General features: G+C 40.0%; 1 protein-coding gene across 28 annotated transcripts in view; it reads left to right on the forward strand.

Moving 5' to 3' along the window:
* Positions 1–19,289, forward strand: part of TENM3 (teneurin transmembrane protein 3) — a 1,446,905-nt gene that overhangs the window by 1,341,594 nt on the left and 86,022 nt on the right. For all 28 annotated transcript variants that reach the window (XM_075421787.1, XM_075421794.1, XM_075421795.1 and 25 more), the window contains 4 exons: positions 4,577–4,699; positions 11,298–11,512; positions 18,361–18,571; positions 19,077–19,178. In XM_075421787.1, coding sequence (XP_075277902.1) covers positions 4,577–4,699; positions 11,298–11,512; positions 18,361–18,571; positions 19,077–19,178 — 651 coding nt within the window. The remainder of the gene's footprint in view (positions 1–4,576; positions 4,700–11,297; positions 11,513–18,360; positions 18,572–19,076; positions 19,179–19,289) is intronic.

Below are 19,289 nucleotides of genomic sequence, written 5' to 3' on the forward strand. Positions count from 1 at the left end.
TAATAAAGGGACTGATCTCTTTCTGGCTTGCTGAAGAAAGTCTCGAGGAGGGTTTTGAAGTGGTAATACAGTGTGTTTGCTCAAGAACAAGTTCCTTGTAAAGGGAATGTGTAAAGCCATAGGAGCTTGAGAAAGGAACGTGCAAGACAAATGGGCTGGCAACGTTAAAAGAACGAAAGGGCCTGATAGCAGCAACTTCTTCCTGAAGCAGATTATTGTAAAATGTTTTACACAGTGTAAACTAGTCATAATATTTTTTTTGAAGTGTTTGCTGTGGAATGTATTCTTAGTTGCTGTTTCAATTATTGAGCAGAAATGAAGGGCTTGCAGACCGATTACAAACCCAAGTAACTAGACCTCAATTACAGAGTGAAAGGTAAGATCAGCCAAGCTTGAAAAAGCATTTTGAGGTGGTTCAGAAACCCGTCAGTGAACTGTGTGGTGACAGATGGTAAGATTACCCGACAGCCTGTAACAAACTGTAGCATTTTTGTGTTAACACTGCTGCTACTGTTGGTGTAAATGCATTTCTTTAATCTGAGCTCTGAATCTTCTGAATATCCCAGTCCACTTGGCATGTGCTGCTTTGCAGAAATTTAAAGGGAGGGGGCAAAAACCCAGCTGTTAGCTTGGTTACTGCTTGTATGTTTGAGATTTGTTCTGGAGAATTCGGCCATATCCACCAGCACCACCCGGACACTGGTGCTATGTTTGTGCCAGGAGAGCAAAAATCGATGCTTCTCCTTCCCACTCTGTTAGAGGGAATGGAGCCTTCACCATTTAAACTATCACAGCACTCTAAAGGCTGGCCATAATGCTGATAATTTGGCTGGCAGCAGTACAAATGCCACCTTAAACAATGCTGTCAGTCGCAAGGTAAAATGCTATCGTAATTCCAGCAAGTGAAGAAGATCTGTTGGTAGCTAGAGGTTACTTTGCAGAATAGAGCTGGGGACTGAAACAGCAGAATAGGCATCTATTTCTCTGCTTAAAAAGTCATCCTGTTCCAATCATCCCAGACTTGAAACAAGGAGGAGCCTACAAAGGAGGCTTTTGTTAGTGTTTGTGGGCATATTTGGACTTATGACAACCCATCTTTTCTCCCATCCCCTGAGGACTCATCCGTGCTTGCAGCTGTGAGTTATTTGGATTGAGTTGTTGTGATCCGTGACCACAACCATCACAAGCTGTGTGCCTTCTGGTTGGCAGCATCTGGCATTCTCAGACAAGTCCTTGCTGCTGTCAAAGATATGCCAGAGTTGAAAGTTGTTCCAGCGTTAGTACCCTCACAGATTTGGCAGACTCGCAACTAGTTAGTCTAAGGGTCTCTTGTCTTCATTGTCATCGTCTGACACCAAATAAATGCCAAACTGAATGGGAGTAAACAAGACCTGACAGGCAATAGCCAATCCAAAAATGGTGAAACTGCTTTTCATTAGATGTGGGACTAAAATAGCAGCTGAGGATAGACAAATATATTTTGCTTTATTTATTTTTGCTTTAATTTTTCTTTATATATCAAATTCTTTATAGAAATAAGTAAACCTATGATTTCTCTGAACATAATAGAAACAGAGAAGGGGATTGAACTCTTGCTTCTAGACCCGAGGAAATCAGGCGTGTACACCACTGCAGTCTGCCAGCATCGTTCGCCCTCTAGAAATTCCAAAATAGTTCGTAACATTTGACTTGAAGGTCCCAGACCCCCGGCTGAGGTGTGCTCTCAGTGTGCGGTTACCAGCTCCAGGTGCTGCTTGTCAGACTCAATGGGGGCATCAGGAATTTGTAACAGGTGCCTCACTGTCCTTAAAACACTGATAAGGGCTTAAAGTTTGTTTTTATATAGATGGCTGGCTGAGAAGAGACCAATCTTAATCGACAAAATAGTCCCTGAATTTGTCTTAATCAGTCAATTTACCCATGTTCTTAAAGTCCACCATCTCTAAAGAAATTGTGCCTTGCATTTTGATCCTGTATCAGCAAGCCTGTTTCTTTCACGTTGTTCTCATGTCTTTGTAGTGAAAGGAGAATTTTCTAAATTCCGCGGTGCTGTCTCAGAGAGATTACACAGTTGAATTATTTAGTGTCTTAGTACACACTGTAAGTTTTGGGTTGTCATTGGAGTTGTCAGGCAACATTTTTGGTCTGCTTCAAAAATATTCCGATATTCACAATCTGTGAAACAACTGCATGTATCCATCTATTCATTTTTGTTAAACATTGTTTATTGAACGTGGTGCTAGCTCAGTGTCAAAGTTGAGAGAGCAATAGTATTTTTGAGGGATACAACTATTACTCACCATCTTTGACAGCGAACTACAGTGGGACTTGCATCAGTACAAACGCAAAGAAAAGGTAATTGTCACTTACCTTGTAGTAACTGTGGTTCTTTGAGATGTAATCAATATAGATCCCACAGTCCTTGCCTTTGAAGACTGCCAATTCCAGCTGTTCTGAATTATGAGGGAATGGCTAGAAGGTCAGGTCAGAGCTTCCCCTTCTGATCTGCCAGTGGAGCATGAAGAGGCACAGGGCGTCTACATAGCCCCAGCAGACAGAGCTGTTAATGATGTTCTGAGCTCATGTGTTTGGAAAGGAAGTGCTTCTAGAGTTACAAAATCAATGTCACTTTCTTTTTTTCTTCTGAAGAGTATTAAAAGTGATAAGAAGCCAGCAAAGTTGGGAGAGTTGATTTGGACCTCCAGACAGAAGACAAGATATGTACTGGGTTTGAATCATGAAATATTTAGCTATTTGCAGTCTTTCATTGTTGCCACTGAAGTGAACTAGTGTAACAGATAGCAGAGTTTGACCCTAGGGATTTTGATGAAATACATTAAAACAGATACAATCATCAGATGATGAATACATAAACAAGAATTCCAGCTGAGATAGGGCCAAAATAATAATGGCTAATTCTAGTTATGTGCCCAAAATGGTGGTGGTCGGATTTATGATTTAACAAGAGATGAGAGGGGAAAAAAGAAATAAGGTTTTAGGGTCAAGGAACATTCTACGTTATTAGGCTTTGACAGGCAATTTAAGGTCTGAGAAAGAAGAGTAATAGTAGAGTCAGAGCCTTGGAACAAAGAGAATATGTCATCTATAGTGAGGATTTCAGTCTTTGAAACATCGAGTAATAGGTCTTTGGTTGCATTTTGGGTTTTTGCTTTGTGGGGGGGAGGGGGAGGGTTTAAGGCAAAGACCTGGCAGAGAGGATCTTAATTCTGCAGTGTTCACTGTCCCTGACTAAACTTCCACTGATGCCTGTTCGTCTCAAGTAAGGATTGCCATCGTCAGTACAGAGAGATTGAGAGATCAGAGATGAAACCAAAAGGGATGAAGACTTGTTCATCATTTGGATAGAAGGAATGAATAAATTAACAAGATCAACTGTAGCAATGATCTGTTTTGGAGACAGAAGGCACAGAAGCAACAAGATACAGTGAATTATCTTCTTTATATTTTGCACTAATAGTTAAAATACATTATTACAGAATTTTTTCCCAGTGTATTTTTATTCCCCAGTAGCACTGAAAGACTGTTTTAGCTTTGGAGATAACTGCTGTCTCAGAATGAGGAAACCAATGTTGTGCCAAATGCAAATGAGAGTAATTGAGTAATTACAATAAAATTAGTTTTGGTGGTATCATAGAGTCATTGGAAGAGAAGGAAATACCCCACAGATAGCAAGAAAAGGCGTATGTTATGTGTATCACAGTATAGCATTAAGGTTGATTGTTTTTTCACCCCTATATTTGCTCTAAAAGTTTAGACAGGGTTCATTCATTGATCCCTGGTGATATCAAGGTTCCTTAAGTAGTTCCCCCTAGCACTGTGGAAGGTTGACTCTGTCTTTCATAATTAGCTCAGCTAAACTTTTTAACACAGTATCACCTTTCTAATAGATGTGGTTATGGGGAATGAAGTAGTTCAGAAACCTAGCTTATGCGTTACCACTGTCAGAGCGACGTGCCTCAGTGTCTCCAGCTCTGCTGATGGCCTTGGCCTCATTCTGCAGACTAGCGTGGGGAATGGGCACGTAGTGGGAGGTTGTGCAGGGCGTTGGTGACAGCATGAAAAAGAGTGTCCGTGTCTTGGGTTAGCCCTGCGACACCCACAGCACCATCCTTCCCTGCCTCTTGTGTTGTTTCTTTTCCCTTTCTGGCTAACCAGAACGAATCCATCTGCTGGCGAAATCATTTATTTTAGTAGGTCGTTTAGGGGCTCACTTACATGGTTTGTCTCTTCAGAAGGATCAAAAAGAAAAAAGAGAAAAGGACATAATTACTGCTTATCCTTTTGAACATTGATTTGGGACCCGTAGAAGACTCAAAATAAGAGTGGTGAGCTTTCTGTCAACTGCGTTCACTGAAAGCACTGTATCACTAAAGGACAGTGGTAGTAATTGCTTAGTGCCATTGCTAAGTTGAACTATTAGTCTGAATGCTTGTTCCTGTAATGTAATTTTTTAATGTATGAGTTGATGTTCCACTGTGAAGCGTGGAAAGCCATTGTGTGTGCAATTTGTCGTTGTGGTTAAGAGCATCAAATAACCTATATCCTTTACCACCAGCAATGCATCTATTTGGCCTCAACTGGCAGTTGCAGCAAACTGAAAATGACACATTTGAGAATGGAAAAGTGAATTCCGATACTGTGCCAACACATCCTGTAACAGTACCTGCTGGAGAAAATGGTAAGTGAAACAGGCACCAATTTCTCTCCTTCTTTCAGAGCATTTCCTTTCTCTGTGTCTTATTTACATCACCAGACTTTAACAGTTTTCCTCCAAAACTCTGTCTTTAATGAAAGTACCGAGCATCTGTAAGTAATAGTAATTTTAAATAGATATGTAGATATTAAACAGGAGTTGTATTTCACTTGAAAAGAGCACACCGTTCCTCCTACCGAGCACGTGAAGGGAGCGATGAATCCTAGGTGATGTTGTTGATCTTTCTTGGAAAGCTGTCTGTCAACCCAAATTCTGCATGGGGATTTACATGTACTATTTGATGAGGATAGAAAAGCTCTCATCGCACCCAGAGAAACAGAACCTCCGCTTACTCTGAAATCTTTGATGATGTAATGGTTGCTGTGGGGTCCTCGGAGGTGGCAGGATGGTGCTGAGGCGGAGTTGGACCATCCTGCCTGAGGGACTGGGGTGGCTGGGGACTCCTGCTGCAGAAACAGCCACGACAAAGCCAGGGAGCCCAAGGTGGCAGGACATGCTGTTTCATAAGGGGGACCTGATACCAAGATTCAGTCTTTGGGAGTCCCAGCGAGCTCTGGATTATTTTCAGACAAAAGCCTTCTCTGTGACAGGAGGGTCATAATCTCTTTTTCTGAAGAGCTGGCACCAGGAAAGGCACTTCGGGGAGGTTTTGCATGTTTTCAAAGCTTGTCTCTTAGCTGTGTTTAGAAGGCAACTGATGATCAAGGAGCTTCCTGTGGCGTGATGACCTCGCTATGGAATGGCTTGTGTTTTTTTCTACAGATGATGATGTTTTCTTTCTTTTTTAATTTCTTTCTGAAATGTAATAGGTCATGTATAATATGTTCATTTCACAGAATCAATTTGTTTTCTCAAAATCTCTAGCATATAATACCGAGTCTGAATCATCCAACCAATATATAAAGTAAAAAAAACCCCTGACTTAATAAATAAATTTTGTTATAGGAGCTTTTAAAACACAAACCACATAAAGGGATTATATTTTATCGACCTTTTTCCATGTTGCCCTTTAGGATTCTCAAAACATTTAAGAGCCTGTGCTCTTTTGGCTAACAGAGGCTTTAAAATCAATAGGTTTTGAATGGAAAACTTGATTTAAATGGTTGATGAATGCAGTGTTTGCTTCATTACACAAAAATCCATTTTCCCTTTCACAAGGTAGAGCTGACCTCCTTACCACTGAGGAGGAGGAAGCCTCTGCCAGCAGTTGACATCTTGAAAATTTTTCAAGTTATCACAGCTCCAAGTTAGAGAAAAGCCACAGCTCAGTTCATTCTTTCTGTCATCTTTGAAAGCATATGGAACTTCTCCAGGAGGACTTTTTTCATTTCCTTTACCCTACTGCCTTTTTCTTGCACTTAGATACTCATTATCTCTTTCTGTGTTCTTACTTGGTTTGAATGACTAGCAAAAAGCTACTGTATGGTTAATGAATATTGATGCTGCAGTGACAGCTCCTCATCTCACTGTCTTCTGCCCTCAGTAGCCAATATACTTTCTTGTATAAAATATATACGTTTTATGTTTTTGTAAATATTTTATAAATAGTTCTTTTTCCCTTGATCATTTTTTATTTTTTTTACAAATTGAAAGCTCAAAAATAATAAAAAATTGCTTCAAAAATAACAAGTATATCAAATCCCATTTTTCCTTCTTGATGTCCCCAAATACTGTGCAAGAGAACAGGGTTAATTCCATCCACTGTTAAAATGCTGTCCTCTGCAGAATATGGTAAGTGGTCGTTTATCAGCATACATCAATACTAAACAAGAGACAGACCAGAGAATACACATTTTAAACCACAAAAGGAAGGTTAAGCGGAAGGGAAAGTGGGATGACTAGATGTGAAATTTAAGGAGGGGAGCCCTGTGCTAGCATACTAGTTACTGAAGACTGAGAGGAAGACTCAGTAAAGCCTTGGTCTGGATACTCTGACAGCTGAACAACTTTCAGTACTGCCCCTCTTTAGCCCCCAGGTAATGTCCTGGTACTCTGACTTCGATGGGAGAAATTCCCAGTGTTGTATGGGCCAGGCGTTTTCCTTGTCGCTCTCTTCTCTAAACTTTGGATAATCCTGGGCCTGCTTTGGTCAGAAGGTCGTAGCCCCCTGTGTCGTAGATCCCAGGTATTCATTTGCCATTCAGAAGTACAGGTACTTCGTGTGACGAATTAGCAAAGCTTAAACTTGAAGATGCATCCTTATGACCTCTGAAAACTCAGCTGTGCTTTGCCTAGAAATAGCTAGCCATAGATTGACAGGAAAAGCATGTTAAATCATCCTTAAATGCAAATCATTTGTTAAGTGAAGCCTGAATCTCTTCACAAGCCTTTTGCAAAGGTTTTTTGTTTGTTTCTTTTGTGGTTTTTTTTTCCTCTCCCAGTGCTTCTCTCTCTATGAACAGTAAACTGCTGGCAACATGTCACCGGCTTATCTAGACAGGCATCATCCGGGGCTGCACAAGGTGGCATAAGAATGTATGTTTTCTATGGATCTGTTGAATTTTATTGGACATTTCTGTTTAGGTTCTCCAAAGTAATCTGTAAGCCATGCTTAATCAAATACAAACATTTGCTTGAGGTGCGTCAGTGCTCTATCTGTTTTCATATCTAGGCGACAGAAAAGGAAGGCTGAAAAACAGAGTTTGGTTAGCCATTGTGTTCTAGCACGTGGTCACATCTTGTATGTGGCTGGCGTTACTTTATGTCATGTATGATCTGTGTGCAATTCAGAAATACCTTATAATAATGTATGCTTAATTGCAGATTTTTAAAAAATGCAAGAGAGGAAAAAATTGAGTGGGAAAAGAGGCATTTCTTTGGCTTACGCAGATGCACTTTTAGAGATTGTACTCATTAAAATACATTATACTTGCTTTCACAGATACGTATAGAAATTTTTTGTTTTGTTTACTATATCTCGTGAATTAAAGGTATAGCAACTTCTTAATGTTGGGGTTTTTTTCTAGGAAGGTGTATTTTTAAGGAGGAGTTCTATTTCATTTCTTGAAATGCTTCTTGCAGAAGAATATAGAGCAGATGTCTCAGAAAAACATCTGAATACAAGGTTGTTCAATGGAGTGGGAGAACATGCTGTTGACTGTCTGTAAATCCAGCCTTGCAACCTAATATTCTAATTAGTACTGCCTTTGAAGGATGGAAAATGATATTATGTGTGACACTATACGGCAATTATTGTTGAGCATTTTTGTGTTTTGGTTGTGCATTCATTTTTATTCCATGTTATAGACACTCATTTATTCACAGTGTATCTTGTTTTTTAATGTATAGAACATTTGCAAACAAGGAGATGGAGTTTGCTTCATGTCATTTTTGGGATATTTGTGTATTATTTTTCTTGTATAATAATTAAATATTATTTATTACTTTAAATATTTGTTTAACTCAGGATTTTGTCCACCCTAACCCAAGACAGTCGAAATACAATTTACAAATACTAAGTATAACAAATATTTTACCTATTAATTAGCCATAATGCATTGGATTATAGATATCACAAATGCATCATATAATGATTGTGTGTATTAGATAGTATGTGACAGAGCAAAGCAATGTATTTTGTAGATCAAATAAGAGTATATCTAGCAATAGAAGTACAAATCATGATATAAATATTATTCACCTATAAATATTTATGTGTATCTGTATTATTGTCTTTTGAGGAGGGTCTGTAAAAGAAGACATTTGGGGGGTACAGAAGTATAGTGAAAGAGAACATATTCAGGAAGCTGGGTATTTTAAAATTAAGATTCTTATTTGGACTGTTGTGTCATTATGGAATTGTGTGAATGAACATGACATTTCATATTTTGACTTAAAGCTGTGTATAAGAACTGTTACTGTTTAGAAAGTGAAAAGGAAATGATGACACTACTAAGATTTTTCTTAAGCCCATTGAGATACGACAGGGAACAAAGAATAATTAACACTGTTCTTAGGAGGGCAAAGAACTAGTGGCGATTTTGATAGAGGTGGTGTGGCGTTAAAGGGGCGTGTGGTTACAGGGTAAAACTACCTGGTTTTCTGTGGAGGAAATGAGAGTCCATAAGATCATTATCTGCTAAGAAGTGTTGAAGGCCGATAATACGCATTCCTGGCAAGTTGGTCAAAATGTTTGATAAAGTGCCCCTGCTCAAGCTATGTAGTTCATCTTTTCAGTAGTAAGAGGTAGTTGTTTTTCGTTTCAAATGTAGAAACGGGGGAAGTTGCAGATCAATACTGCAAACAAGTGTTTATTGTTTAGTGATTACCAGTCCTCAGGGTGTGAATTTTTATGACACAAAATGCTTATAATTTGAAGGAAGTGGTAAAAAACAAACAGTTAAATGAACCAAAATAGTGAATACAGATCCATCTTCCAGAGTAACATACAAATATTGTGAAGGGTTAAGTCCAAAGTTAGAAAAGCATCAGACTCATCCTGAGAAGTGTAAAAAAAAATTATTTCTCCAAGATCAGATATTTCACTGTCTCTTCTTAGCAGATCAATATGAAGATCCTGTAAGTGAGACATGTTCAGGGTCTCACTGAAACGACATCGTGGCACAGCTCTGATGATGATACAAGCCCCCACTCAAGGCCTCTCAGCAGTGCTTCTGTACCTGTTTAATTCAGCAGCAGTCTCTGTTCATCTTGGATGCATGAAAAGTGCCAAGGATCAATCTGTGACCTCACCTGGCATTTCAGATTTTAATCTAGTTTTTTAAAGTCTAAATGTTTGCAAAAAGGTTGTGTCAGTTTGTTCCATCAAATGATGAATAATGTAGAATTTGAACATAAAGACAGGGCAGCAACAGAGCGTTGTCAGTTCTTCAGAACACTTGTACACAAACAAGTCAGCATCACTCGAACATGATTATCACATTCAAATGGGTTTTGTTCGATCTTTATAATAGACTAGCTGCTGAAAAAGAGAGTATAAATTGGTAAAAACACAGCAGACTGTAAGATTGTAACTACAGTTCCATTTTTCTTTGTATTGCTTCACTCAAGGCTCACCTTGATGTGCCAGCTGCTTAAATGTGGTATTACTTGTTTACTCCAGAGTTGACGGGTTGGTAAGCTAGTTCTTACACGCGTCTCTGCATCGTAGGGAAGATTTGGCAGCACTGATTCCATCAGATCGAAGTAGGCTTTGGCCCTGGCAGCAGCTTCCAAGACCACCTATGTCTGGCTGCACAGCAAGGAGTTAGTGCCTGAACGTCAGATCTGAGCCTTTGGCCTCCAGCAGACCTGAGGCCAACTCACCTAAACCGGCCCACATTATGAAGCTGGGTGGTGACAGGTTGTACAGAGCATTTCTCTAGTGCATCAGTCTGCTTAGTAGTTCTGTTTCCTACGAATCTGGCAGGTAGAACACACTACCACAACTAAACCATTTGTTTCCTTTGGGAAGAATTTGTAATCTTTTCCAGATTTAGCGTGTGCCTCTGCACCAGTGGGCGATGCAGAGATCTCAGAGCTAGCACAGACCTCTGCCGTCCATAGCATCCTGCCCAGTGCCTTGCAGGGTCATCAGCTTGGGCTGGAACAGTTTTACCCCTTTCATTTATTTGATGGTGCTTCACCGGGACGGCACGGAGCCTTGCAGGGTGGATGGTACTGTTCTGTACTCAAGCTACAGTGCAGAGTCAACCTCTGTTGCCTGCAGTTACCCACTTGAAGAAAAAATTTGTTGGGGGTATCTAAAATTTATTACTTATTTTCTTCTTTTTTAGTGCGACAACCAGTTTTTTGGTGTTAGCGTTTGACATTGTGTGTCTTTTGCGTGTTGGCATCTTCTTTGCTTCTTCTGGGCATTTCCAAGCCATCATCACTGGTCTCCCGAGGCTAACTGATAGTTACACAAATGCTTTACAGAGAAAAATCATTAATGCCTTTCAGTGCTGTGTTCTTATTCCTAGTAATTGGCCTGCAGGATAAATAAATATTCATGATATAGAAAATAGTGAAAGTGCCAGGCTTTGACATGCTGTTACACATTTTATTCAGGAGACAGTGTGGACAAGGAGGTGATAGTAAGCTTGGGGCAGAGGCTAGAGAATGCAAAGGATGTCAGCATTATGGGGAGCAAAGGTATGAGGACATAGGCACAATGGAGCGAGAAGCATTGCCTTTCTTTCTGAGGAATGCGAGACCAAAAAACAGGAAACCAGAGCTGTAGACATTGTTAGTATTGTATAAATGCTCTGATATTTACATGTAGAAAAGACTGTATATTAGTTCTCTTGACTGCTTGTCTTTGTGCTGGAAAACAATGTTAAAATACTTAGGGGAAAAAATGAATAGTTTAATGTAGATCCTAAAACAGTTTCTGTAATGCTAGTGCTTAGGGAAGTTACAGTATTTGTACCTGGTAGGTATTTGTGGTATCTTTGCCTTTTTCTTTCCAAAGAAGTGAATTCCTTGGGATCTTACATTCAGAACGATTGTCAGATAGCATTTTATCTGAGGTGATTCTAAATATTTAACGGTTTATATGAAGAATGATTGAAAGCAAGAAAGGAATACTAATTTCTGATCTCTCATTATTCTAACCTGTCAGGAAAATTAGGGGGATTTGTGCAAGAAAACAACACGATAGATTCTGGAGAACTTGATATAGGCCGAAGAGCAATACAGGAAGTTCCCCCTGGGATTTTTTGGAGATCACAACTCTTCATTGATCAGCCACAATTTCTAAAATTCAATATATCCCTTCAGAAAGATGCATTGATTGGAGTATATGGTCGAAAAGGCTTACCACCTTCACACACCCAGGTGAGAACTGCTTGCATTAAAAGTAGGGCACGTTACTGAAAACTGTGAGCTTGTATCTTTTGTGTCTTGTTTCTTTCTCAGGATTACATCCTTCTCCATTGTGCTGATTTTTATTTTTACTTTTTATACTTTATTGATCTCACGTGATCTCCAAAACATTTATAATTCTGTAAGTGATGGGATCTAAAATGTGCGGGGTGGGTCCTGGAATTCCTGTTTATGAACTGTTCTGAATGCCAAGAGCAATGATGATGCTTTAGATGTGGAGTTGTTTCATGCAGAATTTCTAGGTACCTTTTTTGTTTCTGTGGTTTTATCTTTAAAAATCTAGGCAAACTAATACAGCATGTTATGGCCGGGCATGTGGTCAAGAGTGCCTGGCAAAGACTGCATTTTTCAAATATCCAAGCAAGAAGACAACAGTTTTTTAAGGAAATTTCAGTTTGTTTTGTAAGCAAATGCTGCATTGTTTACAGCTTGGTGTCCCACAAAATAATATGTAAAAGAAAAAATATGTAATATGTGTCTACAAAGATACAGTGAACTGAGGTTGTATAAGTGTCAGTCTTCACTAAATATTTAGTGTCTTGAAACTTTGTTCTGAAGTGTCCCAGAGGATTTATTCTGCTCCACCCCTCAGAAGGTTTCTAACGAGACTTTTTATTGCATATGGGTATGCATTTGCCTAGTAACAAAGAGACACTGTTTAATCCATTGTTATAGAAAGGTTAAAGTATAAAAGAATGAATAGTCTTCTGGACTGGCAGGAGAAAGGGAGAATCATTGTAGAATCAATTTAATCAGATTTTATTTTTAAGGTTTAAGACCCTCCTAGTTTAGATTTCTTGCAGCTCAAGATTTATCCAACTGCTGGCTCTGAACCACTGTTCCACCTGAAAAGGGAGTTGAGCTTATAGTCTTCTGCCCCATTTAGAGAATAATGCGACATCTTACTGATCTACGTATTTTTAAAGTATATGGATTAGCCCTGGATACAATTCTAAGTATATCAGCCTAATGGTATAATTGGAATGAAGCTTGACCGATTATGCCTGATACGCAGTTGCAACAGCAAATCCGCAACTGCAGAATTCAAATTATTTTTTTTAATCCCACTATTTTTTAATTTCGATTTGCATGCTACTGCACTATTCAAATTTATTTCATTTTTTCTTCAGGCATAACTTTTAAAAGACCTAGAACATAGAAATATTGCTAATTACATCACTTATTTAGCAGTCGAAAACCACAGAGGAAGAATTAGGATCAACAAAGGAGTTTCATGTAGCAAAAATCACAGAAAGTTACATTAGCTTTATTTTTTGGTTTAGTCTCCATTAAACTGCAAACCATTTATAGAACACAGAAAATGCACTTGAGTTTATTTTAAAATTTGATCCTCATAAAAATTATTAAATGGATTTTCTTCAGACCTTCACATATGAACACCCACCCTCAGGCAGACAACAAGCATGAGAAATTCTAGCTCAAAGATAATTGATTCAGAAAGTTATCAGCCATTGGAAACAGGGGTTTGGAATACAAATGCCATCTCAATGATAACAATAATAACAGCAGCTAGGGGAATGTATGTGTGGTAAGAATGAATAAAACTGAAGAAGCTGGTCTGGACTGTGCATTTATATGAGAAGTTATGCAAGTCGGTATGTCTCTGAGAAATGATCCTTGATTCCCTATCCTAGCAAAAGATTGAAATAGGGGTGCCCTTTATCCAAAAACTCAGGAAAAGGAGATAACTAAATCTGTTTCCCGTTATCTGCTTTACACAGACTGCTTTGTCTTTGAATTCCTGCTACCCAAGTGCTTATTCATGTTTTGAGTATGATACAACAGAAAGAATCACATGTGAATCTTGCTACTATATCTTCTGTAGTTTCTGTGATGTTTTGGATATATTGTTCCCAAGATATAGGTCAAGCTCTCTTGTCCTAGTTTTGCCTGATATATAATTAGAGTATTTTTTACAAACTATTGGACTGACACTTGATACCTTGAAAAATTAGGCCTGCTTACTTAGCAGTGCCCTAGTGAACTTCTAGGGCTGCTGAAGATTCCCAGGGGTCAGGGGTTATCAGAATGTTTATGTGGTCTTGAACCCAATGCTGTCTGGTTTACATGCCTGAGATAAAGCGTGTATGTAATCTCCTAAAAATGGAGTTCCAGTGAGCAGTTGGGGGGGTTTTTTGTTACCGTGCTCCTGCACATGGATGAAGAAAATGAGGTAAAATATTTCCCAACAGTTTAGGCATTTCTGCAACAAAGTCATAGTCACAGGACTTTGATAAAGACACAACCTCTACTGGTAAAATATGTATTTTATGAAGTAGCTTATATTTAGGCAAAAGGACGTCTGATGAAGTAGGACACCGAGGGGTTTGGAAGCATAAATCTCTTTATTATTTTCCTTTTTCCCCTAGCCCTTATGGTTTGTACTGACAGCAGTTCTTAACTGCAGGCCAGGCATAGCTGGCATGGACAAACTTAACAGCTAATTCTGTGCTTCACTGCCTATCTTGCCATCGGACGAGGCAGCTTACTCGTATAGCTCAAAGTGTCATAGGAGCATGTTAGAAAAACATATGAAAGTCCACTCTGGGTCTGATCAAAGGCCCATCTGTGATGGTGGCCATTAGCAGATACCCAGAGATTAATATAGCAGCATGACAGATTTGTAGTTATTCTTCCTACAGTACACCCTTGGCCTTGAGCATTTTAAGGCTGAAGGACTTCCTGAGTCAGAGGTCTTTGTATTTTACATCCTTTGATAGATTCTTTATTCTTGTGAATTTGCGTACTCACCTTTGAACCTGTGGAAGTTTTAGCATCCAGCTGACAGTTGCAGCAAGGAGTTTCACATCTCAACTACACATGATCAGAGGGCTGGAGCACCTCTCCTGTGAGGAAGGACTGAGAGAGTTGGGGCTGTTCAGCCTGGAGAAGAGAAAACTGCAGGAAGACCTTATAGCAGCCTTCCAGCACTTAAAGGGAGCCTACAGGAAAGCTGGATGGGGACTTTTTACAAGGGCCTGTTGTGATAGGACAAGGATTAATGGTTTTAAACTAAAAGAGGGCAGATTTAGACTAGATGTAAGGAAGAAATTTTTTACAGTGAGGGTGGTGAAACCCTGGCCCAGGTTGCCTAGAGCGGCAGTGGAGACCCCATCCCTGGAAGTGTTCAAGGCCAGGTTGGACAGGGCTCTGAGCAACCTTGTCTAGTTGAAGATATCGCTGCCCATTGCAGGGGAGATGGACTAGGTGACCTTTAAAGGTCCCTTCCAACCCAAACTATTCTATGGTTCTGTGATCTCACACTGTACTCCTCCTCCTCTGTTCTGAGGGAGCCTTCTGGTAGTTTTTGACACCCTGTTGGTAGTGTTTTAGAAGAGGCAGTGGAGAGTTTCTCACTGATTTCTCCTCAGTGTCACCCTTGATTTATAGATCTCTGGTGTCCTCAGTGAGTTGTATTTTTTCCGGTCTGTTTCATCATTCTTTCAATGAAAGCTGCTTCAATCTTGTGATCATCCTTGTCCTTTTCTGAATGTTCTCCAATTTTACTGCAGTCTGTCTGAGACTGGGAGACCAGAACAACACAGAATGTAGCAGATGTTTAACTGCGATGGTTTTATACAATGCCTTAATGATGTCTGCTTTTTTTTTAATCGTAGAGCTGATATTTCCATAGATCTGTCTACCATAGCTCCAAGATCTCATCCCAGAATGATAAAAGTTGGCTCAGAGCCCATCTCTGGATGTGTAAAGCTAGGGTTGTTTCATGAGGACTTTGAAAAGTAGGATCTCACCCGTAGATATCACTTCATGTCTGCATCTCTTGAATGCTATCTGCCCTTATATCCTAGTCACAGAGTGACAAGTGTTAATAACAAAATTTATGCAAATGAGCAACTGCTGCCTGTTTCTCAAAGGGTAGTATTTGAATTTTCAGATCTTATGTTAAATAATAGAGAACTGATTAGTACCTGCACTCTGCCAGCATTTGTAAAGTTTCCTTTACCAGCTGTCCCCCTCCAATATCTATCCTCATATGCCTATGACATGCTACGTGTGTCACCACGCACCGCCGTCTTCTTTAACTCCCTCCTTACAGCTGCGGTGTTTCTGTGAACGTCTGCCTTCCCGCCTTGTCACCTTTGGCCGTAGTGCAAAGCGTGCATATTACATTTGCCACCTTGTTCTCCACTTCTCTCCTGGACCCCTTGCCTGTTTATCCACCTCTTTTTTGTATCCAGTTAAAACCAGACAGTGAGTAAGAGGAAACTGGGGTCTGTTTTTCCATCACTGTACAACCTCTGATGCCAGTTATCCCACCACTGTGAGGGACGTAATGAAAGTATGACCGAAATGAGCTTGGGAGAGATCTCAAGATGTCTTTTAGTTACACCCTCGTCTTGGAACAGGATCGACTGTATCGAAACAATTCCTACCAGTTGCTTAGCATTTCATCATAAAATAATAACAGAATGAAGCCAAATTTAACTCTCCTTCTGTCCCATAATCCAAAATAATAGGGATACAGGATGTAGGAGGTGGGTTGATCTATTGTAATCAGGACAGAATTTTTGGCTGTGTTTCTGTATTCTCTTTAGGTGCCGAAATCAGTCTCAAGCACAGCCGCTATGTGTGTGTCACACACTCATCTGAGATGCATAGTTCTCTCTTTCTGGGGAATCATAAATAAATCAACCAGAGATAATTGACGGTGGCTGTCCATTCAAAACCCAATCAATGTGAGCCTGAAAGTCTTTGTGACACTTTCTAAAAACGTCAGTTCCATTGCAGCCAAAGAATCAATATGTTTATTTAAAGAGACTTTAAGAATAAAGAAAGGACTTTGGTTTGAAGCAAAACTGAATAGAATGGTAGGGCAAATCAGTGCATTTAGACTCAATATGAAGGTAATTAATTTATCCTCATAGGAGGAAAATAAAAGGGGAATGTTTTTTGCTTATGAAGATAATTGTTTTTCCAGACGGTTTCTGTTATCGTGTCCTAAATATAAACCAACAGCCTTTAAAAGGGTTAAGATCAATTATTGTTTCTTGCTGGGGGACAGAATGAACAGTAAATTCCCCTCTGTGTGGCTTTTAAAGCATAGTCTAAAATGGCGTGCTGATAACAGCGTATGTCCTTATTACGTTACAAATACAAACTCACTAATTGTACCATGTTTGTCAGCCATTAGTATACTCTTTGTGATCAATCAAGTAGTGTAATCACTTGTTCCTGCATCAAAACTATGGTTTTAATCTCAAATTGTCCTCCTACAAAGAGATCCTCTGCAGTATACAAATTGCAAGGTTGCTCCTGATGTCCAGAAATGACTTGTTAAAACTCAGAACTCCATGAGCTTTCTCTTCTCTAAAATATTAGTGAAAAACACAACCAGAAAGAAGTGTTCTTGAGACAGGCGGGAGGGAAAACTACCAACTAAAATTGTTTTTCTCTCACCAAGTAAGATAAATATTTAATTCTCTGACAAATGAGAACATTGAATGGTTTTGAATAATAGGTGCTCTCCCAAAATGATTGCATTCGTTTTCGTGTGGTGCAGCATGTACATTCAAGGTGACAGCATACCAAGGTACCAGCTTCTGCGCATCCTGATCACGTTATGGTCTATTCTGCTGGTTCAGACATAGCTGGAAAAGTGTCTCAGGTGTTGACAGAGGCAAATGAACTATGCATTTCCTTCACATCCCAAATGGTAGGAAGATAATTCTGATCACTGGAAAGGAACATTCTCACCGTAGCAGTGAATTTTGGCCTGCAATTTCAAGAAGAGAACTTAAGTACTTAAGCCCTTATTCTGGGACAAAGAATCCCAGGACAATCATGTTTTCTTTTGTCCTGGGAGCAGTTTCTGAAGGTCTCAAGTCAGGGTGTAAAAGCACTGATTCTCTGGTCCCGGTAACCGATGTTATCCTAGCTCAGGTGAAACAGTGGTTTCACGGACTGGCCTTTACTTTAATAACCCCTGGAGGTAATTCCATTTGAAAGCAGTCTCAAATGTGTGGGAGTATTGAAGGCTTATGTGTTAGAGTTCACTTCATACAACACACATGGGTCAGAGTGAAAGTGAAACTGAACAGACTCAGCAGGAAAAGCAGAGACTCTCTACCAGAAGCAAGGATGCCCTTTAATTTTCCTACCTATTGAATTTTGCTACATACACATCGATCTTTACATGCTAAACATGCAGACGACATCTTTCCAGCCGTGAGAGCAGACTCCCAGACAGTGTAAATCAGTGCAGAGCCCAGAGCAGATTTAGCCCTCCAGGTGCTGTTAGTACTAGTGGAGATTAACATTCATAACTTCTTGGGTTGCGAGTTTGCTTGTTGTATCAGCTGAGAGGCTGCTACGTTTTTCCAAGCCCCACTGATGGTTGTTAACAAAACAATATGTGCTGTCCATTGACCTGGGGCAACATATTTTTAACCAGTTTGTCATTTTTAACAGTTGTAATGTTTTATGCTTTCCATCTCCTCTTTTGGACATCTGATAGGAAATAAAGCTCTTGCTCTCCTTCCTCCAGAACTCCAAACTGTCCAGAAGGGGAACTGAGCAATTTAATCCTTGATCAGAAATTAAATGAAAAGCAAAGTAGATCATTTGTGATGGATATTATTATTAATCCATATTTGAAAGTTAGCTCTCGCCTGTAATTCAGGTGGCAGTCATGGCTGCAGACTCATTGCAGCTGGTGTTTGGTCAAAATACAAGTGTGTTGTCAGGATGTTGGGGGGGAGGCTGGCGGTGCCGCGGGTCATCCCGTGACTTGTCAGGCTCCTGTCTGTTCCTCCCCACAGTACGACTTTGTGGAGCTCCTGGATGGCAGCCGGCTGATTGCGAGGGAGCAACGCAACCTGCTGGAGTCGGAGCGAGCGGGGCGGCAGGCGAGGTCTGTCAGTCTCCACGAGGCGGGTTTTATCCAGTATTTGGATTCTGGCATCTGGCACCTGGCCTTTTATAACGATGGGAAAAATGCGGAGCAGGTGTCTTTTAATACCATAATTATAGGTAAGCGTAATCTTCAAAGCTCTTACCAAACGCAAGGCTCTGCTCAGGTTTTTTAGGAATACGGAGATAGGTTTTTGTAGTTAAATGACCTGACTTTTTTTCCACAGGTTTTCCGTTTATAGTGTTTCTTTCGCTGCTCAGAATAAAATGCAGAATAGATATTTTAATTACTTGGTCTAAGGCATGAGGAGTGTACCTTCTTGTGAAACAGTGCTTGAAAGGAGGACGCTGTTTTGAAGTATCTGTTAAATGGCACAGGGCTGGATTTTAAGTGTGCGGCTCATAATGGTTTTACCATTATAATTTGAGCCTTTTTGTTGGAATGTAATGGCCTAAGATACTAGAAGCATCAGCAACAGAAAATCACAGCTATTCGTGCTCTTCAAACACACCAAACGTAAACACTTCTCTCGGAGCGAGAGCACGCTGTCAGTTAGTAGTGGTTCCAGTGATAGGTACTTCAGGCGGTGGGCGTCTGTGAATTATCCTCCTTTTTTCTCTTTAGAGTCTGTGGTGGAATGCCCCCGAAATTGCCATGGTAACGGCGAATGTGTTTCTGGATCCTGCCATTGTTTTCCTGGGTTTCTGGGCCCCGATTGTTCGAGAGGTAAATCAACCCCGCGCTTTTCTCGAGTCAGTTTAAGCGAGCGTGGAGAACAATACATCAGGAAAGCAACTGGCGTGTGCCTTGCTTCTTAGACGTTCTTCTTTGCAAAGC

This window comes from Opisthocomus hoazin, chromosome 5 (genome assembly GCF_030867145.1).
Source record: "Opisthocomus hoazin isolate bOpiHoa1 chromosome 5, bOpiHoa1.hap1, whole genome shotgun sequence".
Lineage (NCBI taxonomy): Eukaryota > Metazoa > Chordata > Aves > Opisthocomiformes > Opisthocomidae > Opisthocomus > Opisthocomus hoazin.